We start from the raw sequence: 17,970 nt of genomic DNA on the forward strand, positions 1-17,970 counted from the left end.
ACACGATGGAATGTAAGTAAATAGCTAAATGTGTACTTTTAAGTGTGAGAGTTGTGGGGCAATTTCCCTACACCTAGGGTGAAAGGAGTATAATAGTCTAAAATAATCTATATGGCAGCTTTTCCCAGTGTGTGTTCTGGGGAACAACGTTAATCGGCTTTACCCACAAAACAAAGAATTTCTACACAAATAAGTTTCAGAAATACTGGGTTGGACAAAGGTGTACAGTTTATTTATTGCAGGACATCTCAGTATCTTCAGTTTGTGATTATGCACTGTGAATCTCTGAAAGAGGGACAGAAGTGTTCCAAACATATTTGTCAAGAACTCCTTGACAAATATCTCTTTAGTACTGATGTTCATGGTGTAATAATATGTTTATAATGTCATTTGCAGTGTTTCCAAATGTATTGGTGAAGGATTTAAAAAACATCTCTCATGACTAATGTATCTTGGGGCTGACTTCAGGGAGTGTTAGCCTTAGGATGGCAGTTCCACAGGCTCCCAAGCCTTCCTGACCTTTCTCAAATTCTAGAATTGCTAGAGCAGCTCTGAGTGAGTTGTATGCAGTTTGCATCCTCTGAAGTTATTCCAGAGTAGATGTGACTTCCAGGGGTCTTTAAACATAGAGCTGAAAAGAGCAATTAATAATAATAATAATAATAACAATCACAATGATAATATTTACAAGTAAGTACGTGGCATTTTTTCAGAGTGCTTTCAAATCTTGAGTCACTTGATTTTTGCAGCAAATTTGTGGTAAATTCAGTTTGTCCTGGTTTTTCTAACTTATGTCTGAGGAGGCAGAATAACTTAGGTTCAGAAACTTGTCAAGTTTTCATATCAGGTTTATACTCCATTACCCTTACCTATTGTATAAACAATGATTTTCTAATATAATACTCTACATTGTACTACCTGAGAATTAGGATCTAGGTCAGGGATCAGCAGCCTACGGTTCAAAGTCAGGCAAACTATTACCTGTTGTCATAGAGACCATTGGGCTAAATCTGGCCCAATGCCTGTATTTATTTTTTTAATAAAGATTTTTTTGAGCACAGCCATACACATTTATTTATGTATTGTTTGTGACTGCTTTGACACTACAATGACAGAGTTGATTAATTGCAACAAAGATCATATGGCCTGCAAATCGTAAAATATTCACTATTTGGCCCTTTATGGAAAAGTTGGAAAACTCCTTATATAGATCATGGCCTGAACTAGAGGCTGTATGTAGCTGTTGGAATGCTGTTTATATTGCTCTGTGCTTATAAATATGTAATGGTTAACAGAAAACATGGAGGTAATTCCCAAAAAAAGAAACATATTTGTACTGTTAGTATAAATGACACTCATTTGTTAATTTACACACATCCCTATGCATTAATTATGGGTTTTAGCACACCACAGTTCTAGCTGAGCCTGCATCCTTCAAGCACAGGGTTATTTAATGATTGCTGCAAGAGGCTTTAATCAAGTCCTTCTTATAGAAAACAAACAAATGATTAGCCTTTACATTACAGGCATAAACAGGAATTTGACTCATGAATTTCCTAATTATACTGCACCATTTTGGAAATCAGTTGGCATTCAAATTCTTGCTGTTACTCTGTATACAATTTCCTTTTGCAAGATAGAAGTATAGGATGAAAAAACTAAAGTTGGGTTTAATTTAAATGTTTTCCCTATTTGCTCATACAGAATGATTTAATGGAAATAGAGAAATGATTGGCTGTCTATTACATACCAGCTACATGCTTCACATTTTATATAACTCTTACTAATTTATTCTAAGATAGCACTATGAGGTAGGTTTCATGATTTCTGTTTTAAGTCTGAGGAAATTAAGGCTCAGAATGTGAAATGATCTGCCCAGTGTCACATTAGAAAGTAGTTTGTGATGGAGTCCTAATTAGGATTGGAATTCCTAGTCTCTCAGCCGAGGTGTGGGTTTCTTCCACCATGACTTGTTGCCTTAGCCACAAGGCCAAGACCCGTTTTCCATGATCTCTGTAACCAGTACCTAAAATGGATCAGTTCTTCCCATTTTTTCCCCCAAGATGTGCTTTAGGTTGTGCATAAACAATTGACAAGTTAAATGCACATTCCTGGTTTTATGGCACTGGATTATCCTGCTTACTGTTTTACCCTTGTGAAAAATCAATTGTGAAATAGGTCTACAAGTTTCTTTTTAATTAGATCTAAACAAAAACAACCAAGCTCTGCATAATTTGAATGCTGAAGCCAATTTTGATTTTATCAGAGGTAGAAGGTGGTTCTTAATTTCTCTTCTCCCATCTCTTCCATCATTTGTCAGAAATCAAATGCCAAGGTCTTCCATAAATAAAACTTACTTCTTGAGTAATTGTCCTAAGGATTTCCTTGAAAGAATTAGAAAGAACCCCTACAAGAAATTATTTCCATTTCTTTACTGTTTTCTAACATGTTCTTAGTATCTCTGCAACACATATTATTTTCTGAGAGTTATTTCACATTGCATTTTTCTTTACCTTTTTGTAGGAAACTGATCTGGGCTAGATCATGAGTCTTCTTTTATTTTCCCAGTGCTGCACAGAAGTCCCTCACAGACAGGAATTTTTATTGAGATGATTGCTCTCATTCAGATCTTTACAAGGCCTATGGAATATTTCCTAGGACATGATTCTTGATCGGAAGGGTTACGTGGAGGAGGTTAGTATTGGTTAGGGTCATAATCCAGTGCTAGGTTTTATAGAACATCTTTATTATTACAGAAGGTTCTATTGGATAGCACTGGTCTAGAAAGAAGCCTAGAAATGTTCTTATACAGCATGTCTGGTTGCTTATGGATTAGTAGCTTATATATTAGTATTATGTATTAATAGCTTAACCCCTCTAGGCCTCACTAATTCACCTGTAAAATGAAAGTAAGATTACATGTGAACTCCATCTTTATTTGATGCAGACAAATTTTGAATGTGTTACTTGCAAATTTTGATATATGTGGTTTCAGGTGCCCTTTTTGGGGGTGGGGCATTAGTTGATTGATTTTTTTTTTTTGCGGTACGCGGGCCTCTCACTGTTGTGGCCTCTCCTGTTGTGGAGCACAGGCTCCGGACGCACAGGCTCAGTGGCCATGGCTCACGGGCCTAGCCGCTCCGCGGAATGTGGGATCTTCCCGGACCGGGGCACGAACCCGTGTGCCCTGCATCGGCAGGCGGACTCTCAACCACTGCGCCACCATTGATTATTTTTGATCATTTTTCTCAAACCTTTCCATACAGGAATCTATCAGCAGGAAAAATTAGAATTCCAGATTCTTATTTAAAATTCACATGAAAAGAAAACACAGATTTTACACAACTTTGGGTTATTACCCTTAGTTAAGAAGTATGTAACTTTGGTCTGTTCTGTTAGTTGCTTTTCAAGCAACTTTCGTTGTTATTGATACCATTCCTTTTGGAGTTGTATTCAAAGTTGTGACCCAGAGGCCATTTAACTAGGGTTTTATCACGTTATAAAAGTGGACCTTTCCTTTGATTTTTAAATGTTAAACAGCGTAGTATGCATTTGTTTTAAAATTCTAAAACTCTAAATTTCTAAATGTCATTGCACTTTAAGTTCATTGTTTTTAAAAAGATAAATTCAGACAGAATTTCAGGAGCCATAAATAGGATTAACTGACAAGTAAGAAATAAGTTCATAGTGTGTTGTACTTAAAGCTAGGCCTTGTATAGTAATGCCTTCATAGAAGTCACTTAAAAATTTTAAATGACTACTATATGCTTCTATACAATGGATGATTCAGTTATTTCTGCTATATGAGTTAACCACAGTATGAAAAAGTATTCTAATCAGCGTACATCCCATTGGAACCAGAAAATGTTTATTACATTTACCAGATTAGTATCCCTAAAGGTAGTGTTTAGAAGTTACTAAAGAAAACTTTAAATTATATATTTGTCATATACATAATTGGTATAGTTGCTTTGAATTGTTTTAATTGGATGGAGCATTTTAGTTTAGTAACTACACACCAGGTACTATAGTGACCAATTTAAGTGAAACCTGAGACTGTTTGGACCAAAATTCAGAGAATGCCATTTTAAATACCTTTCTGATATTTAAAGTTTTTCAGTGCAAAATTGGTAGAAAAACTAAAATTTGTTTGAGATCATCTTAAGATATCATTAATCTAATCATATTAATGATTCACATTCCATCTGATACAAATATGTGAGCTTGACACATTTCAGTAAATTAATAAATCAAAAAACTTACTTAAATTATGAAAAATAAATTTGATCCTTATAATTTCATTAAAATCATTTAATTTACTAAAATATTTGGTTTTATTGATATCTTACTATATATATCAATATATCATGAAACATTGGATTACATTTAGGAAATAATGCTCATTTTTCACAGATGATTTTTTAAAAAGATGCTCCATAATAAAAAGCCATTATTTTACTGGGGTTACCTGCATTCCAATTTTTTTTAACTTACAATAAGTTGCTTCCTACAGATATGCCGATAAGCCTTTAGGGTAAAGGTGATTAATTGGAAATTTTTGAAATCTCCATAATATAGAGGAAAGAACACAGAATCTGGGGTCAGAAGATCTAATTTCTACCATTTAGTCATTTGTTCTTCATTTAGTCCCTTGTATTTATTGTTTACTATGTGCCAGGCGCTGTGCTAAGAAGAGTGGTGAAGAAAACAGTTATTATTTGCAGTACATTAGATTTTAATAGTTACTTTATTCTTCAGTGGTCTTGGCCACATCATTATGATAACTAATAAGATTACACAAATGGTTTTGTGAATTTAAGTGACAGTTATTGTATTCTGCCTCATGTCCATCATCTCCTTCATCGTGATGATGATATCATCGTCAGATCTACTTAAGAAAGGACAATCCATGGAGGATTTGTTTGGAAATGCCCAATTAATGAATCTTGAACTGCCTCAAAATGATATTATAATAGAAACTAATACTAAAGGCCTGTGATTTACTTTGCCCAAATGCTTCCAGTTGTTAAAGTTCCTTAAATATGATGTGAGAATAAAAAAGTTGGCTTTTTGTGGCAAATAAATCCTGCCTATGAAAATGAATTTAGTCATCCTCATCCCACATTGCTAGCTTCATAGAAGCCAAGCAGGAAATTAAGATAGGAAATTAATTACTCAATGAAACATTTGTTAAGCAACTTCTTTGTGTACACACCATCTTAGATACTGACCATCCTGAACAAAAGAAGAGGAATAGAAAAGGCACTGCTCTTAAGCATCCTACAGTTTGTATAAGGAAGCATTAATTATAATAATACCATGGCTAACACCAGTAAACAGGTATTATCTATACATAAAATGCTTTATACTCTGTCATTATTGAATAAGTGGTTTTACATTTTTTCAATGCTATGAGCCACAGCCTCTCTATGGAACAAGTTAAACATTTAGCAAATGAGAAAATTAAAGAAATGTTAAAAAAAATGTATCTAGATTCCTAAAACTGATTTTTAGTGACAGAGCTAGAAGGATCCTAACTCCAAGCTCATCCTCCTTTCCAATTCCTTCTTCAGGGAGAATGAGATGAAACATTAAAGTATTGCATAGGGCTTCCCTGGTGGCACAGTGGTTGAGAGTCCGCCTGCCGATGCAGGGGACACGGGTTTGTGCCCCGGTCCGGGAGGATCCCACATGCCGCGGAGCGGCTGGGCCCATGAGCCATGGCTGCTGAGCCTGCGCGTCCGGAGCTTGTGCTCTGCAACGGGAGAGGCCACAGCGGTGTGAGGCCTGCGTACCACAAAAAAAAAAAAAAAAGTATTGCGTATTGTCAGGAAATGCCTAGATTCTCCAAGGATTTCTAGTTTCTTAAAGATTCAGTGTTATTTGTTCACCCTGACACTTTGTTCAAATCATTTTTCGTCTCTGTGACTGTTTTCATACATATTTACATACTTTAAAGTGTTTGATTTAATTATTCTATGTTAATAGGCCCATTTAAAATTATCAAGTATATTCTCACAAAGTGCATCCAGCATAGTTTCTATTCAACTCTAAGAGAAGCATATTAACTAATAATTTTTTAAAAATCAGTATTTCAAATTAGTGACTTTTCTTGTCTTTTTCCATTATGTTTTGTGAGCATTACTTGCAACATGGCCCATTTTGAACATAATTTACTTCTGACAGCTATAAAGTACACGTTTCCTAAGCTACTAAGTACTGCCCTGAGCTACATTTGCCAGTAGATATTAGCCATTCCATGTATTATACATATTGCACAACTAGTTTTTTTCTCAGTTGTAATAATATCAGAAATCTATTAAGTTTTTGGTGTCATATTTACTATCTTTTTGTACAGGTGAGTTTTCCATAGAAATACAAGTTCTAAAATAGTACTGTCATAGTTCAGGCTGCTGTCACAAAGCACCATAGACTGGGTGGCTTATAAAAAACAGAAATTTTATTTCTTACTGTTCTGGAGGCTGGAAGTCTGATACCAGGGTGCCAGCATGATCAGGTTCTGGTGAGAGTCTGCTTTCAGGTTGAAGACTGCTGACTTTTTGGTGAATTTTCACATGGTGGAGAGCAGAGAGGGGAAGCAAACTCTCTCATGACTTTTACAAGGGCACTAATTCCATTCATGAAGGCTTCACTCCTATAACCTTATATAATCCTAATTATCTCCCAAAGGCCCCACCTCCTAATATCATCATACTGAGAAGTAGGGTTTCAACATATGAAATTTGGGGGTACTGAGTCAGGATGCTATTCTGGTTTAGAAACATATATTTTCTTCTTTGAAATAAGATAAATAAATATCTGGTTATGTTGGATTATTCCTTTCAAGCCGTTCTAATGCCAGAGGCTGGACTTAGATGTCAGATGACCTCAGTACGCTTTGGCAATCATCTGTCATTTTCAATACTTTATTTATTTACCAGACAACAGCTCATTGGGATATCTAGATTAAATGTTATTAAGATATAGAGGCTATAAATATATTTCTTTTTCCATTCATACATTGACTCATTTTCTTTAGCATGTAAAAATGGAGATTGAATGTCACTAACCAATCATAAATAAGAGTACTTTTCTATAATAAAATGAATGATGTTTAATTTTATGATCAGGCCTACATTCTTTAAATACTGAAAATATAGTCGGCAGATCCACTCTAAATTTTTATTCTTCACCTTTTTCATTCTTTATATTAAACTCTTTAACCCATTGTTTCATCTCTTAGATGTTTTTGCCACCTCCTTTTTTTTTTTTACTATGTCACAATTAATGCTTCCATGTTCAGGGTTATTTTTCCATTCTTCCTACTCATGGTTTTTATTTGCCTGCTCAGTGGTGCATTTGTTATCATGTAGTAGCCCCTTGACGGGATCTTGGACTTTTATAGAATTAACTAGAGGTCTGAGCTGCTTCTTTTATCCTTTTATATTCCTTGTCTCTGCCGTATTTCAGTGTTACAGAAATGTTGATCCTTTTATTTGCCCATTCGGTTTATTTTCCTATAGTATAGTACTCAATAGGAAGCCTATTTTATAGGAAGAGAAGTCTTTGACATATAACATAAGAGAATTCATTGTATGAGACTGTGTGATGGAGGATGCTTTTTACTAATTTGAAAACCGCTGTTGTTATTAAACTATTATGTAAAAAACATTGTCATAGACTTACAGGTAAAATCTGTGACAGTAATATTAATGACCTAATGGGGAATATTGAGAAAAGTATTGATGTTTAGGATGGAGCTTATGAATTGAAGTGGTCATAATAGCATTGTATTGCTACACATTTGGAAGCAATATATTATGAATTATAACTTGATGAGATTCTTTTGAAAATTAAGTCTTTATCTTGGAAGTCATTTGGGTCCAAAAAAAAAAAAGTCTGTGTTCCAGCAATCAGGAAGCAGTTTGTACAAACGTCAAGAAATAATGTTATATCATATTCATATTATTCCATTTTAAAAATAAAACAAACTGTTTTGAATGATGGAATTAACATTTAAATATGCTCTACAAGAGTCCAAAAAATTTTTCTGTATCTTTCAGAGTGCTTTCTTAAGCAGCAAATATCCATCTCAGGACAAGATAAGATGGGGAATTATAAGGCTACCTTAAAAGCTTGTATTTGTAGTGATTCGATTTTATGGATCAATAAATCAACACATAAAGGATAGATTATTCAAGCTTATGGTCCCCTCTTCAACATGGACTTGCATTCATATAGGTCTACTTAAGTACTAGACATTAGCCCAAACATCTCTATATATGAAATTTTCAGTGATATAGAATTGGTTGTACCTATGAACAAACTATTTTATTCTTAGCCTGTAACATAAAACTTTATTTTTTAAAGGAAAATAGGAGACTGGACAATGTATTTAGTTTTTCTTTCTTCTTGTCTATTGATTCAATTTTTTTTTTAAGACCATACTTCATCAGATTTCTTTTGCTTTTTATTTTTATTTTTATTTATTTATTTATGGCTGTGTTGGGTCTTCGTTTCTGTGCGAGGGCTTTCTCTAGTTGCGGCAAGTGGGGGCCACTCCTCATCGCGGTGTGCAGGCCTCTCATTATCGCGGCCTCTCCTGTTGCGAAGCACAGGCTCCAGACGCGCAGGCTCAGTAATTGTGGCTCACGGGGCTAGCTGCTCCGCGGCATGCGGGATCTTCCCAGACCAGGGCTCGAACCCATGTCCCCTGCATTGGCAGGCAGATTCTCAACCACTGCACCACCAGGGAAGCCCTGATTCAAATTTTAAAAGATTAGAACTTGCTGCTTAGGAGAGGAGATTTACTATACAGCATGTATGTAAAAGGAATAAAAATAATATTTTTATCAGATTTGCATTTTATAAGTAAAACGAAAAGGCAGATACACTATATGCAGCAAATTCGTATTGTATTGCCTAACCCTCCAAAATATTTGACTTGGAATGAAAGTGTTCTTTTGTTTCAGATATTATAAAAGGGAAGAAAAATTCTATGTGCTGTGAATGAAATGAATACTTTCCTTTAAATTTTAAAGGCAGCAAGAAATTATGGAATAATTCTCCCTTTTATTTCTAGTGGTTAGAATGCCCATGGGTAAACACACCTGTTGTTTGCTATTATAATAGGGCAAAGATTTTATAAACGTGTTTTTCTATTTTTTCTGGGAAATAATTCATTCTAATGTACAGGGAAGAAGAGTGTTGGGACCTTTTTTTTTCCTTCAATAAAGGAAATAGTATTACATTTTTTGACTTTATAGAGTTAACACGTAAATGCAATTAAGAAAGAAATATTTTCCCTAAATATCTCTGCCTTCTTGTAACAGGATCAAAGAAATAATGAGTACAGCCTTCATACTTCTTTATTGTATTACTTTAAAAAATGTGACAATAATAAATATATTTAGATAATAGTTCCAGGAACATAGCACCACCTTACTAGACACTTCAGCATTACCCTGTGTTGTCCAAATTCTTCATGTTTATTTTCTTTTTAAAACAATTTTTTTGGGAATTGACATATATACACTTAATATGTATAAAATAGATAACTAGTAAGAACCTGCTGTATAAAAAATAAGTAAAATTCAAAAGAAAAAAAAATTTTTTTTTTTTTGAAATCTACACAAACTTGCACAAGGAACCTTAAAACATACTTTCTGAATACTCTTGGAATCTTCTATTTTTTATTTGGGTATCTTGGGCAAGTCACCCAACCACAGTGAGATAATATAAAGATTATATAAGATAATGTTTATGAAAGTACATTTAAAGTGGTAAGGCCTACCCAAGATTTAATATATTACTTTTTATTCTTATTTCTCTTGAGCATTTAGAAGAAGTTACTTGAGATCTTCATAACATTTTATAAAACATTTTATAAAAGTTGCATTTGCTCTGATTATTTTCTGCTTTCCACTGATTGATTCTAAGGAATGCATTAATGTTTTGGCTTAACCTGATACTCCTACATTATATTTAGTAAGCAGAGAATAGCACAGTTTGTAGAGAAACCACCAACTTACAAATATTAGATTTAACCATATTAAATTGTTGGTATTTAACCAATTTTGATCTGAAAACAATAATTTTATATGTTTCAACCCCAGGTACTATTGGACTAAGTGCTTTCAGTCTTTGGAGAAGCAGAAGAATTCTTTTCAACAGTCTTCCTCCTATTCAAATGTCCTACATGTGAAAAGATCACTAGATATTTGGTTCATTGCAGGTAGCATTTTAGTCAACTCTGAGAGATTCCTGGAAAATTTTAACATACTATCTGATTCATTTAGGAAAAAAAAACCCAGTTAATTCCCCTTAAAATTATTTTCAGTGATTTCTATAAAACTTTAAAATTAAATTAGCCATAAATTATAAAATATGCAAATATCTTGAGTTTTAAACACTAAAGAAAATGAAAAACAAAGTCTTGAAGATCTGTAATAACCTTTTAATATTTATTTCATTTTTCTTCCAGACTCTTTGTTAAATGTGCGAAGGTCCTAATGGGTTAAAGATAACATGAATTATTTATTTTGAAATAAAATTTTATTTTTCCTTAAATATAATAATGTATTTATAAATGACAGGTCAGTTTTATATCATACAAACCATTTTCTATTCAATTTATACAAATCTAATTTGTTAAACTCTAAATTTAGGACTTGTTTTTACAGTATGGTTTAGTCATATTTTTGTGCAATGTCCCCTTAATTTAATGACAAAGTATGTTTGTTTTTATTTCTCAGAGAAATTAGATTCGTCTGAGAACCTAACTATAAATGAGTAAAATCAGAAGTATTTGAAAGTTTATTTGAAACATCTCTGTAATAAAATGATTTGTGAAAAAACTACACATTGAACATATGTTAGACAGTTCTCTCCAATGAAGGGCCATTGGTGTCCTTCAGCAGAATTCACCTACTGTCTATTTAATGTTGGAGAACCTAGGACACATTGTGGAGTATTCTCTGCTGGTACCACACAAGCCAGAGAATGTTCCCTGTTTATTTGCTCGTTAGAAAAGTCCCATCTGAGTACTGGCACACCCACTAGAAGGGGTGATATGTTGGGTAGGTAGGTAGGAGTGTATTTAAATTTATTTTCTCAACTCCAATCCAAGAACTTTCCTCCTCTATTTCCTAAAATGTGGTGACTTTGGACTCTTAATAAGGAAGCAGTACTCACCAAAACCAGCTTTCTTTGGAGAGTTTGTGTAGCAATGATTGAGCTTGGGTGGGAAAGTACATGGCAACACCCTCTTCACTGTTATCTGTCAGTTCCGTACTAGGAAATGTTCATTTCTCAGTAAGCAATAAAACAATAAAAATGAGCACACACAGTGTAGACTATGCTCTGTTTATGGTCACTGTTAAATGCAGTGGTCTTTCCTTAAGTCCAGCTATTGATACGAATATATAAATGTTAACTCTCAAGGTTTAGATGTAGGGAAGAATTGAGGTTATAAAAGCAAAATAAAATCCTTGTAATAATCCCTCATGAAAAGAAAATGTGAAATTGTATGCAATATAGTTTATGTGTGCTATTTAATATATACTTTAATATGTTGACTAATAACTGTTAAGTTCCATTAGGACCATTGAACAGCTTAAACACCAGAAGAATCTGCCATATAATTAGACTTCTTTCTTTCCCTTTCTTACCTTCTTCCTCCATTAACAAGATGGAACATTTTGAATCAAATACTACAAGTTCTTTGTAACAAAATTGGTACCTACTGTGTGAAGCAGAAACATAGGGAGTCTCCAGCTTATGAAAGTATAATCTCAAAAGTTATTTGAATAAATAGGTTGAAACTAATATCACATTTCCCATGGAAACAACACTGTAAGGCAAAGTAAACTCAGACCACTTCACAAAGGACTCGTTAATGCCATGATATACTTGAAACATTGTATTGTACAAAAGTATAGTCAAACGTTGCTCATAATGTTCTAGGGAGAATGGTTTTATAGTTCTAAGTGTGATGCCAGGAACATCTCTGCTGCTTCAGGTTGGTTAGAGATACCCTTATCACTCCTCAACAGTGAAAAGAGAGAAAAAAAAAATTAGCTTCTCTAGTTGGCTTCCCTCATGCCCTAGGATAGAGATTCCAGCAGGCTGAGTGGGAGTGTCATTTAGGTGAATTTGAAATAAGTTGCTGAGCCCACCTGTTGAAAAGCATTTTTGCAACTAGCCGGATTCCTGCCTAGGCTGTTTCTTTCCTTCCTTAAGCCTCCATAATGGACCTTTCTGCTTCATTTTCTGTTTGCACCTCCTCTTGGTTCTGGCTGGCTTTTGTCTTCCTCCAGCAGACTGCTGCCCAGATCCAAAGAACCAGTGATTTCCTCCATTTCCCAGTCCCTGAAGCAGTCCCAGATTATTGAGGTTTTCTAAAGGCTTTCACTGTTAACACCAAAAGAAAAATAAAACAAAACTTCATCCTGTGCCACCATGGGAACCAGACCCTGCTATACTGGCATTTGGTCCTCCAAATGAGGGGTGAAATCTTCAAAAGTAATGTGAGGGGCTAGAAAGACGAGGATAGACACTAGAAAGCTCGAGGTATGTTAAAAAAGGAAATAAAATTGTATTCTGAATTTCTCCTTCTGCTGGCTAGCACCCGCCACCAGTTTTGCTATGTAGCCCACGGTGGAGGGTATAGATCTGGGTGGGAAGCCGCTGCGATAGTGGCAGTTTTTTGTTTTTGTTTTATTTTATTTTATTTTATTTATTTATTTATTTATTTATTTATTTATTTATTTATTTATTTTTGGCTGTATTGGGTCTTTGTTGCTGCGCGGGGGCTTTTCTCTAGTTGCAGAAAGCGGGGGCTACTCTTTGTTGCGGTGCGCGCACCTCTCTTTGAGTGGCTTCTCTTGTTGCAGTGCGCGGGCTCTAGGTGCAGGCTTCAGTAGTTGTGGCTCGTGGGCTCTAGAGCCCAGGCTCAGTAGTTGTGGCGCATGGGCTTAGTTGCTCCGTGGCATGTGGAATCTTCCTGGACCAGGGCTCGAACCCGTGTCCCCTGCATTGGCAGGCGGACCCTTAACCACTGCGCCACCAGGGAAGCCCCGATGGTGGCAGTTTTGATGGAGGAGCGAGGGAGTGAAACAAAATGAAGGGAGCCGGTCACAGGCAACTAGCAGAGAAGGAAGAAAGCTGAAATGGAGAAAGAAAGCCCAAGTGAGGGCAGGAGACTTCTTCTGGCCAGTTTTTTAATGTAAAATGTAGCATGTAAGTTGACTACTGCATGTGCATTTAGATGAAGTCTTTCATATTGCTAAGCTTAAACACTGATTATACAAAAAGGAGTTAATTGTGACATTTTATTCCAAACTTTAATTTATTCACTTGTCATGATTAAATTTCTGATTTCCTTTACATTGAAACAAGAACATTTTTTCCTTATTCATTCCTCTTTTCCTAGTAGTATGTCATTAAGATTATGTGCAAAGAACACTGTCATAATAAATTAAAGTTACCGTCCTTGCATTCTTATAAGCTGGGGGCCAAAGGAAAAACATTTGTGAAGATGCTCTTTTGAAGTAATTTTAAAACGTACAATTTAATAGTCTGCAGCTTCCCTCAGTGTCAGCACACAAATATCATTCACAACATGACTGATATTCTAGTGCTTGATTTCTGTCTCTGTGAGGGAAGTATGTCTTATCTGAAAGAAAAATAATATTTAAGTTATCTTTTTCATGGTTTTATATTTATTATTTTCACAATCAAAAGAAAAAGAGTGTGATCTTTATAGGTGACATGGTGATCATAGTAAAGTTGATTACTAAGAGGCTCACTTCATATACACAGCAGGATTAGGTCAGCAGAATTAAGAAGCCAGGGTTTTCTGCAAACTAAGAGCTTTTCCCTAACTTGACAATGTATGCAGGTAAGGCTGGATGGACTGCTTTCTACCTTACACCAAGGCAAAATATACTGCTTTACCTTTACACTGGGGCATGCCAATTTCAGCACCTCTCTCTGTTGCTGCTCAAAACCAAAATTGTATTTGATTGCAAAGAGAAAGCAAAAGTTGGTTGATGAGAAAAACTATTCTTTTTAAACTTGATATTCTTTGTTTAGTCCAAAAAACAAGTAGAAAGGAAAGAAAAAAAGAAAAGTACATAGAGAATGATTGTAAATGCTAGAGCTTCTGCCATTTATAGCTACTCCCAAATTCTGAAATAACATAGAGGTCATCTCTAGGTTAACAGATTTTAAATCAACTGAAGCCAACAAATGCTTACCAAAGGGGTAGAATAGAATGAAACAAAAAAAGAGAAGTTTTTTTTTATCCTATGATTGAATCTGAAAATATATAGAAACTCAAGGAAAGTCTGTTCTAAGCCAGTTTTCTTCTTCTTTTTCTTCTTTTTTTATTTTTTATTTTTAAATAGGAGTTAATATATTACCCTTTCTTTCACTCTTAATACTTCTTTAAAAAAATCTAAGTCTCTGGAGAAGACTGTTTTTCTGAACATGGTCAAGTCAGGATTTGATTACACTTTGGGCATGACTCGTATTTGCATAAAAGGAGTTCCTTTAGTTAAGCTGGTTCTCTGTATGAATAACTCAGAGAAATGCTGGATGACTGGGCGGGATCAGTGGTATTGCCTGTGGCTCTGTGCCTTAGTTAACAGTGAAAAGAGAGCTCATTTTCAAGGAACCAAGTCAATGACCTTGATTTTATTCGTGCATCTTCCTTTCCTAATATCCTACTAAGCACATTTATAAAATTTGTGTCAAGACTTATCCTGTTTTATTTTGTTGACTTTGTTGTTTCATTTTCTTTTCCCTATTAGATTTTCATGCAGCACTTTACCAAAACCTCTTTCTGGGACTGTACTGCTCATGACCATATTTGCCAAAGGACTCTCCTCTAAATTCCCTGATTTTGTTGTTTTACTCTACATATTTAATAAACTTATTGAAAAATGAGCATCTTAGGTGGGAAATAGAATTTCAAAGGATGTCATTGTAAAAACCAAAGTATATAACATTAAAATCTGTATCTTTGTATGATTTCCAATATAAAGCAATAAAATGAAACTTTACTATTTGTGCCCATGTCATGTCCAAGGTGCCATTGAAAAGTAAAAAATTCTAATTCCTTATTTGGTAGATTGGAAGCCTAAATCAAACAGGAAGTGAATATCACATACCAAATATTTCAATCATTTTTTATTTCTTTTAAAATGAACTCTGGCAAACCAAGTATTTTGTATAGATGTTGTTGTCCACATTTATCCACTAACAATTTTCTGTTATGTAAGGCCATATCAATAAGTGTACCTGTGTTGATATTTCAGTTTCCACCTAATATATTTTAAACAAAATTGATGATTTTTAATTCATTAGTAACTTTAACCATTAAAAAAGCTATTTGTTGAACCTTATGAAATGGTGCATTCACAGTTGTTTTTCTTTCAAGTTACTAAATTTGCTGTTGTTTTGTTTTTTATAAACACTTCTCATCAAATGGGCAGTTTAAAAAATACAGCTAAAAAAATACAGCTAATTAAATGAAATACAAGAATGAGACAAGAAATGTCAACATGGATATACTTTACTGTTGAAAACATTTTGATAAGTATTGAAACCTTGCTCTCGCCCTAGTGCTGTAAAACAGCTTTTCCTTCCATTTCTTACCTGATGCCAACCCCAGTGTCTCAAATAGTACTTGAATTGCCTAATAGATACTAATAATATTTTAAATTCCATACCCTTACATTGATTATGTGTAGGAAAGCCATACCCTTACATTGATTATGTGTAGGGAAGACATACAAAATCTGATTGTATATATGTGTGTGTTTGTATATACATATATGGAAATATACTTAAATAAATATATTAAAATATGTAAATATTGTGTAGATATATGGAAATATAAGGGAAAGTTCACCCAATATTATCATTATCTTAACTATATTCATATTCTCACCCTAAACAGAAGCACAAAGTGAATAAATCATGATATACTTTGCCTAAAGGACAGTTGCCAAGTGGACTGCTCTTGTACTCATTACTCTTTCTACTTAACATTTTTGAAAGTTAGTATTTAAAAAATAATAAACCATCGTTATCTGTGATAAAATATGAACACACTATAAACAAACTAAATAAATGATAGATTTTAGGTGCATAAATTCATGTGTTTTTTTAAGGAAAGAAATTGAAGTATTAGAAATATTTAAAGGCCATTATAGTAAATCAATTACGTAGTTGGTAGAACAGGCATACCTTTAAGTGAAATGTCATGGCTATTTGCAATGAACTTTCTTTCGTCCAAGTAAGTCAGAATTTAGAAATAGAATCTTTGAGAATTGTTATTTTAAGAAAAGCTGTAAAAATAACTGCCTAGGGCAACCATGCCAGCAACATGTAAGAGTTATGTTTGCTTTACACGGGGCAGTGAAAGACTTTTGAACACTCCTTGCTCAGTACACAGCAGTATTACTGAAATTTTGTCTCATATTCTTTAAATGCTGCCAGTGGGAGGGAACCTGCTTTCCCGTGATTGTGTTTTCCCCTTTGAATGGGAGCGATGGAGCGCTTGCATGATGTGTTTGGTGCCTTGCATGAAAAAGACATGCAAAGGCAAGGTCCAGTCTGCATGCTGCTTAATGAATGTTTTTCCTTTTCTCTCCCTCCTTGTCATGTGCTTTCAGAAGACAACAATGTGGAAGGTGGGTGCTTTGTACTTTATTTTCCAACTCTCATTTGCCTTTTATTTCTTAGTATTAATAGAGTACATCTTGAATGTAGAAGGTAAGTTGAACTTCTTTCTGAGTATTTGCTGATTTCTGGATTGTGTATCATTTTTCATATAGAACACACACACTCTCAACTCCATCAGCCCCAAGTATATAAAACTCCTTCAACCTTAACTCCAGCCTTTGATGGACTTCAGCATCCCATATGAACCTTAGAATACTTATTTCAGTGTTCTGTTCTGCATGGAAAAATGACACAATCCTGCTTCTTTTATTTTAAATGAGAAAGTATTTCTTTGCAGTTTCTGAACACAGTGCATGATTCTTTCTCCATTTTTTTTTTCTTGGTGAAAATGATTTATTTGGGAAATGTTGAGCATTACATAATCTCTAGCCCATTGGTCTAGTTTCAAATGATTTGATTTATAAAAAGAACACAAAATAAAGTACTGACTATAATTAAGATGCATAAGTTTAGATTAAAAATAAGCCATTGGCCAGTGGAAATGAAAGCATACAGCACTCCAGCGTGATTACTGGTAAGTATATTTGTAATATTGTGTGTCTGTTAAATAAAATTATGGTATTTGTTTAAGGTTTTCTAAAGTTATCTCTATCAAGGAATTTTGAGAATGTTACACATTTTTCATGTAGAATCCAACAAACTAAAACATTTCAACATTCTTTAAATTTTTTTTAAGATTTTAATCAAAATATAGTTGATTTTCCATGTTGTGTTAGTTTCATATTTCAACATTCTTACCTTTAAAGAACTTAGTCCATGTGCTGCCAAAGAAATATGTAAAGGATAAAAATACAAAAAGAACTAGGAAGAACAAAGAATTGTGAAAGGGAAGTTGATGTCCTATCAACTTTCATAATCACAGCATTAACAGTTCTTGCATAAACAACTTACTAGTATCTATATCAGAAGAAGGTGTTTAGCATATTTGATTTTGTTACAATGTTTTGAAATATAGCCATTTATAATGTTCATTTCTACACAATGATGGATTCCCTAGAAAAAGAGTCCCCATCTAATGTTACAGATAAATAACCATTGAAGTCACTAAGATTTGAGGTCTCAAAGAGCAATTAATGATAATACAAAGTTGATCAGTAACAGGTTTCAACATATTATTTGTGATTCTTTCATGGATTCTTTCAATTGCTTAGTTGCTAAACATTTCTGTTTCATTATTTAAGTAAAATAGATTAAAACTTTAAAAGAAATCATCAGTGA

At 34.1% G+C, this 17,970-nt stretch overlaps 1 protein-coding gene across 32 annotated transcripts in view; it reads left to right on the top strand.

Moving 5' to 3' along the window:
* NRXN1 (neurexin 1) overlaps window positions 1-17,970 on the top strand; it is a gene marked incomplete at both ends in the record, with an annotated part of 1,149,966 nt that overhangs the window by 83,491 nt on the left and 1,048,505 nt on the right. For 21 of the 32 annotated variants that reach the window (XM_081253733.1, XM_081253747.1, XM_081253714.1 and 18 more), the window contains one exon: window positions 16,683-16,700. The exons of the other annotated variants lie outside the window; for them this stretch is intronic. In XM_081253733.1, coding sequence (XP_081109859.1) covers window positions 16,683-16,700 — 18 coding nt within the window. The remainder of the gene's footprint in view (window positions 1-16,682; window positions 16,701-17,970) is intronic. 32 annotated transcript variants of the gene reach the window in all.

Source organism: Mesoplodon bidens (assembly GCF_964165515.1).
Source record: "Mesoplodon bidens genome assembly, chromosome: 14".
NCBI lineage: Eukaryota > Metazoa > Chordata > Mammalia > Artiodactyla > Ziphiidae > Mesoplodon > Mesoplodon bidens.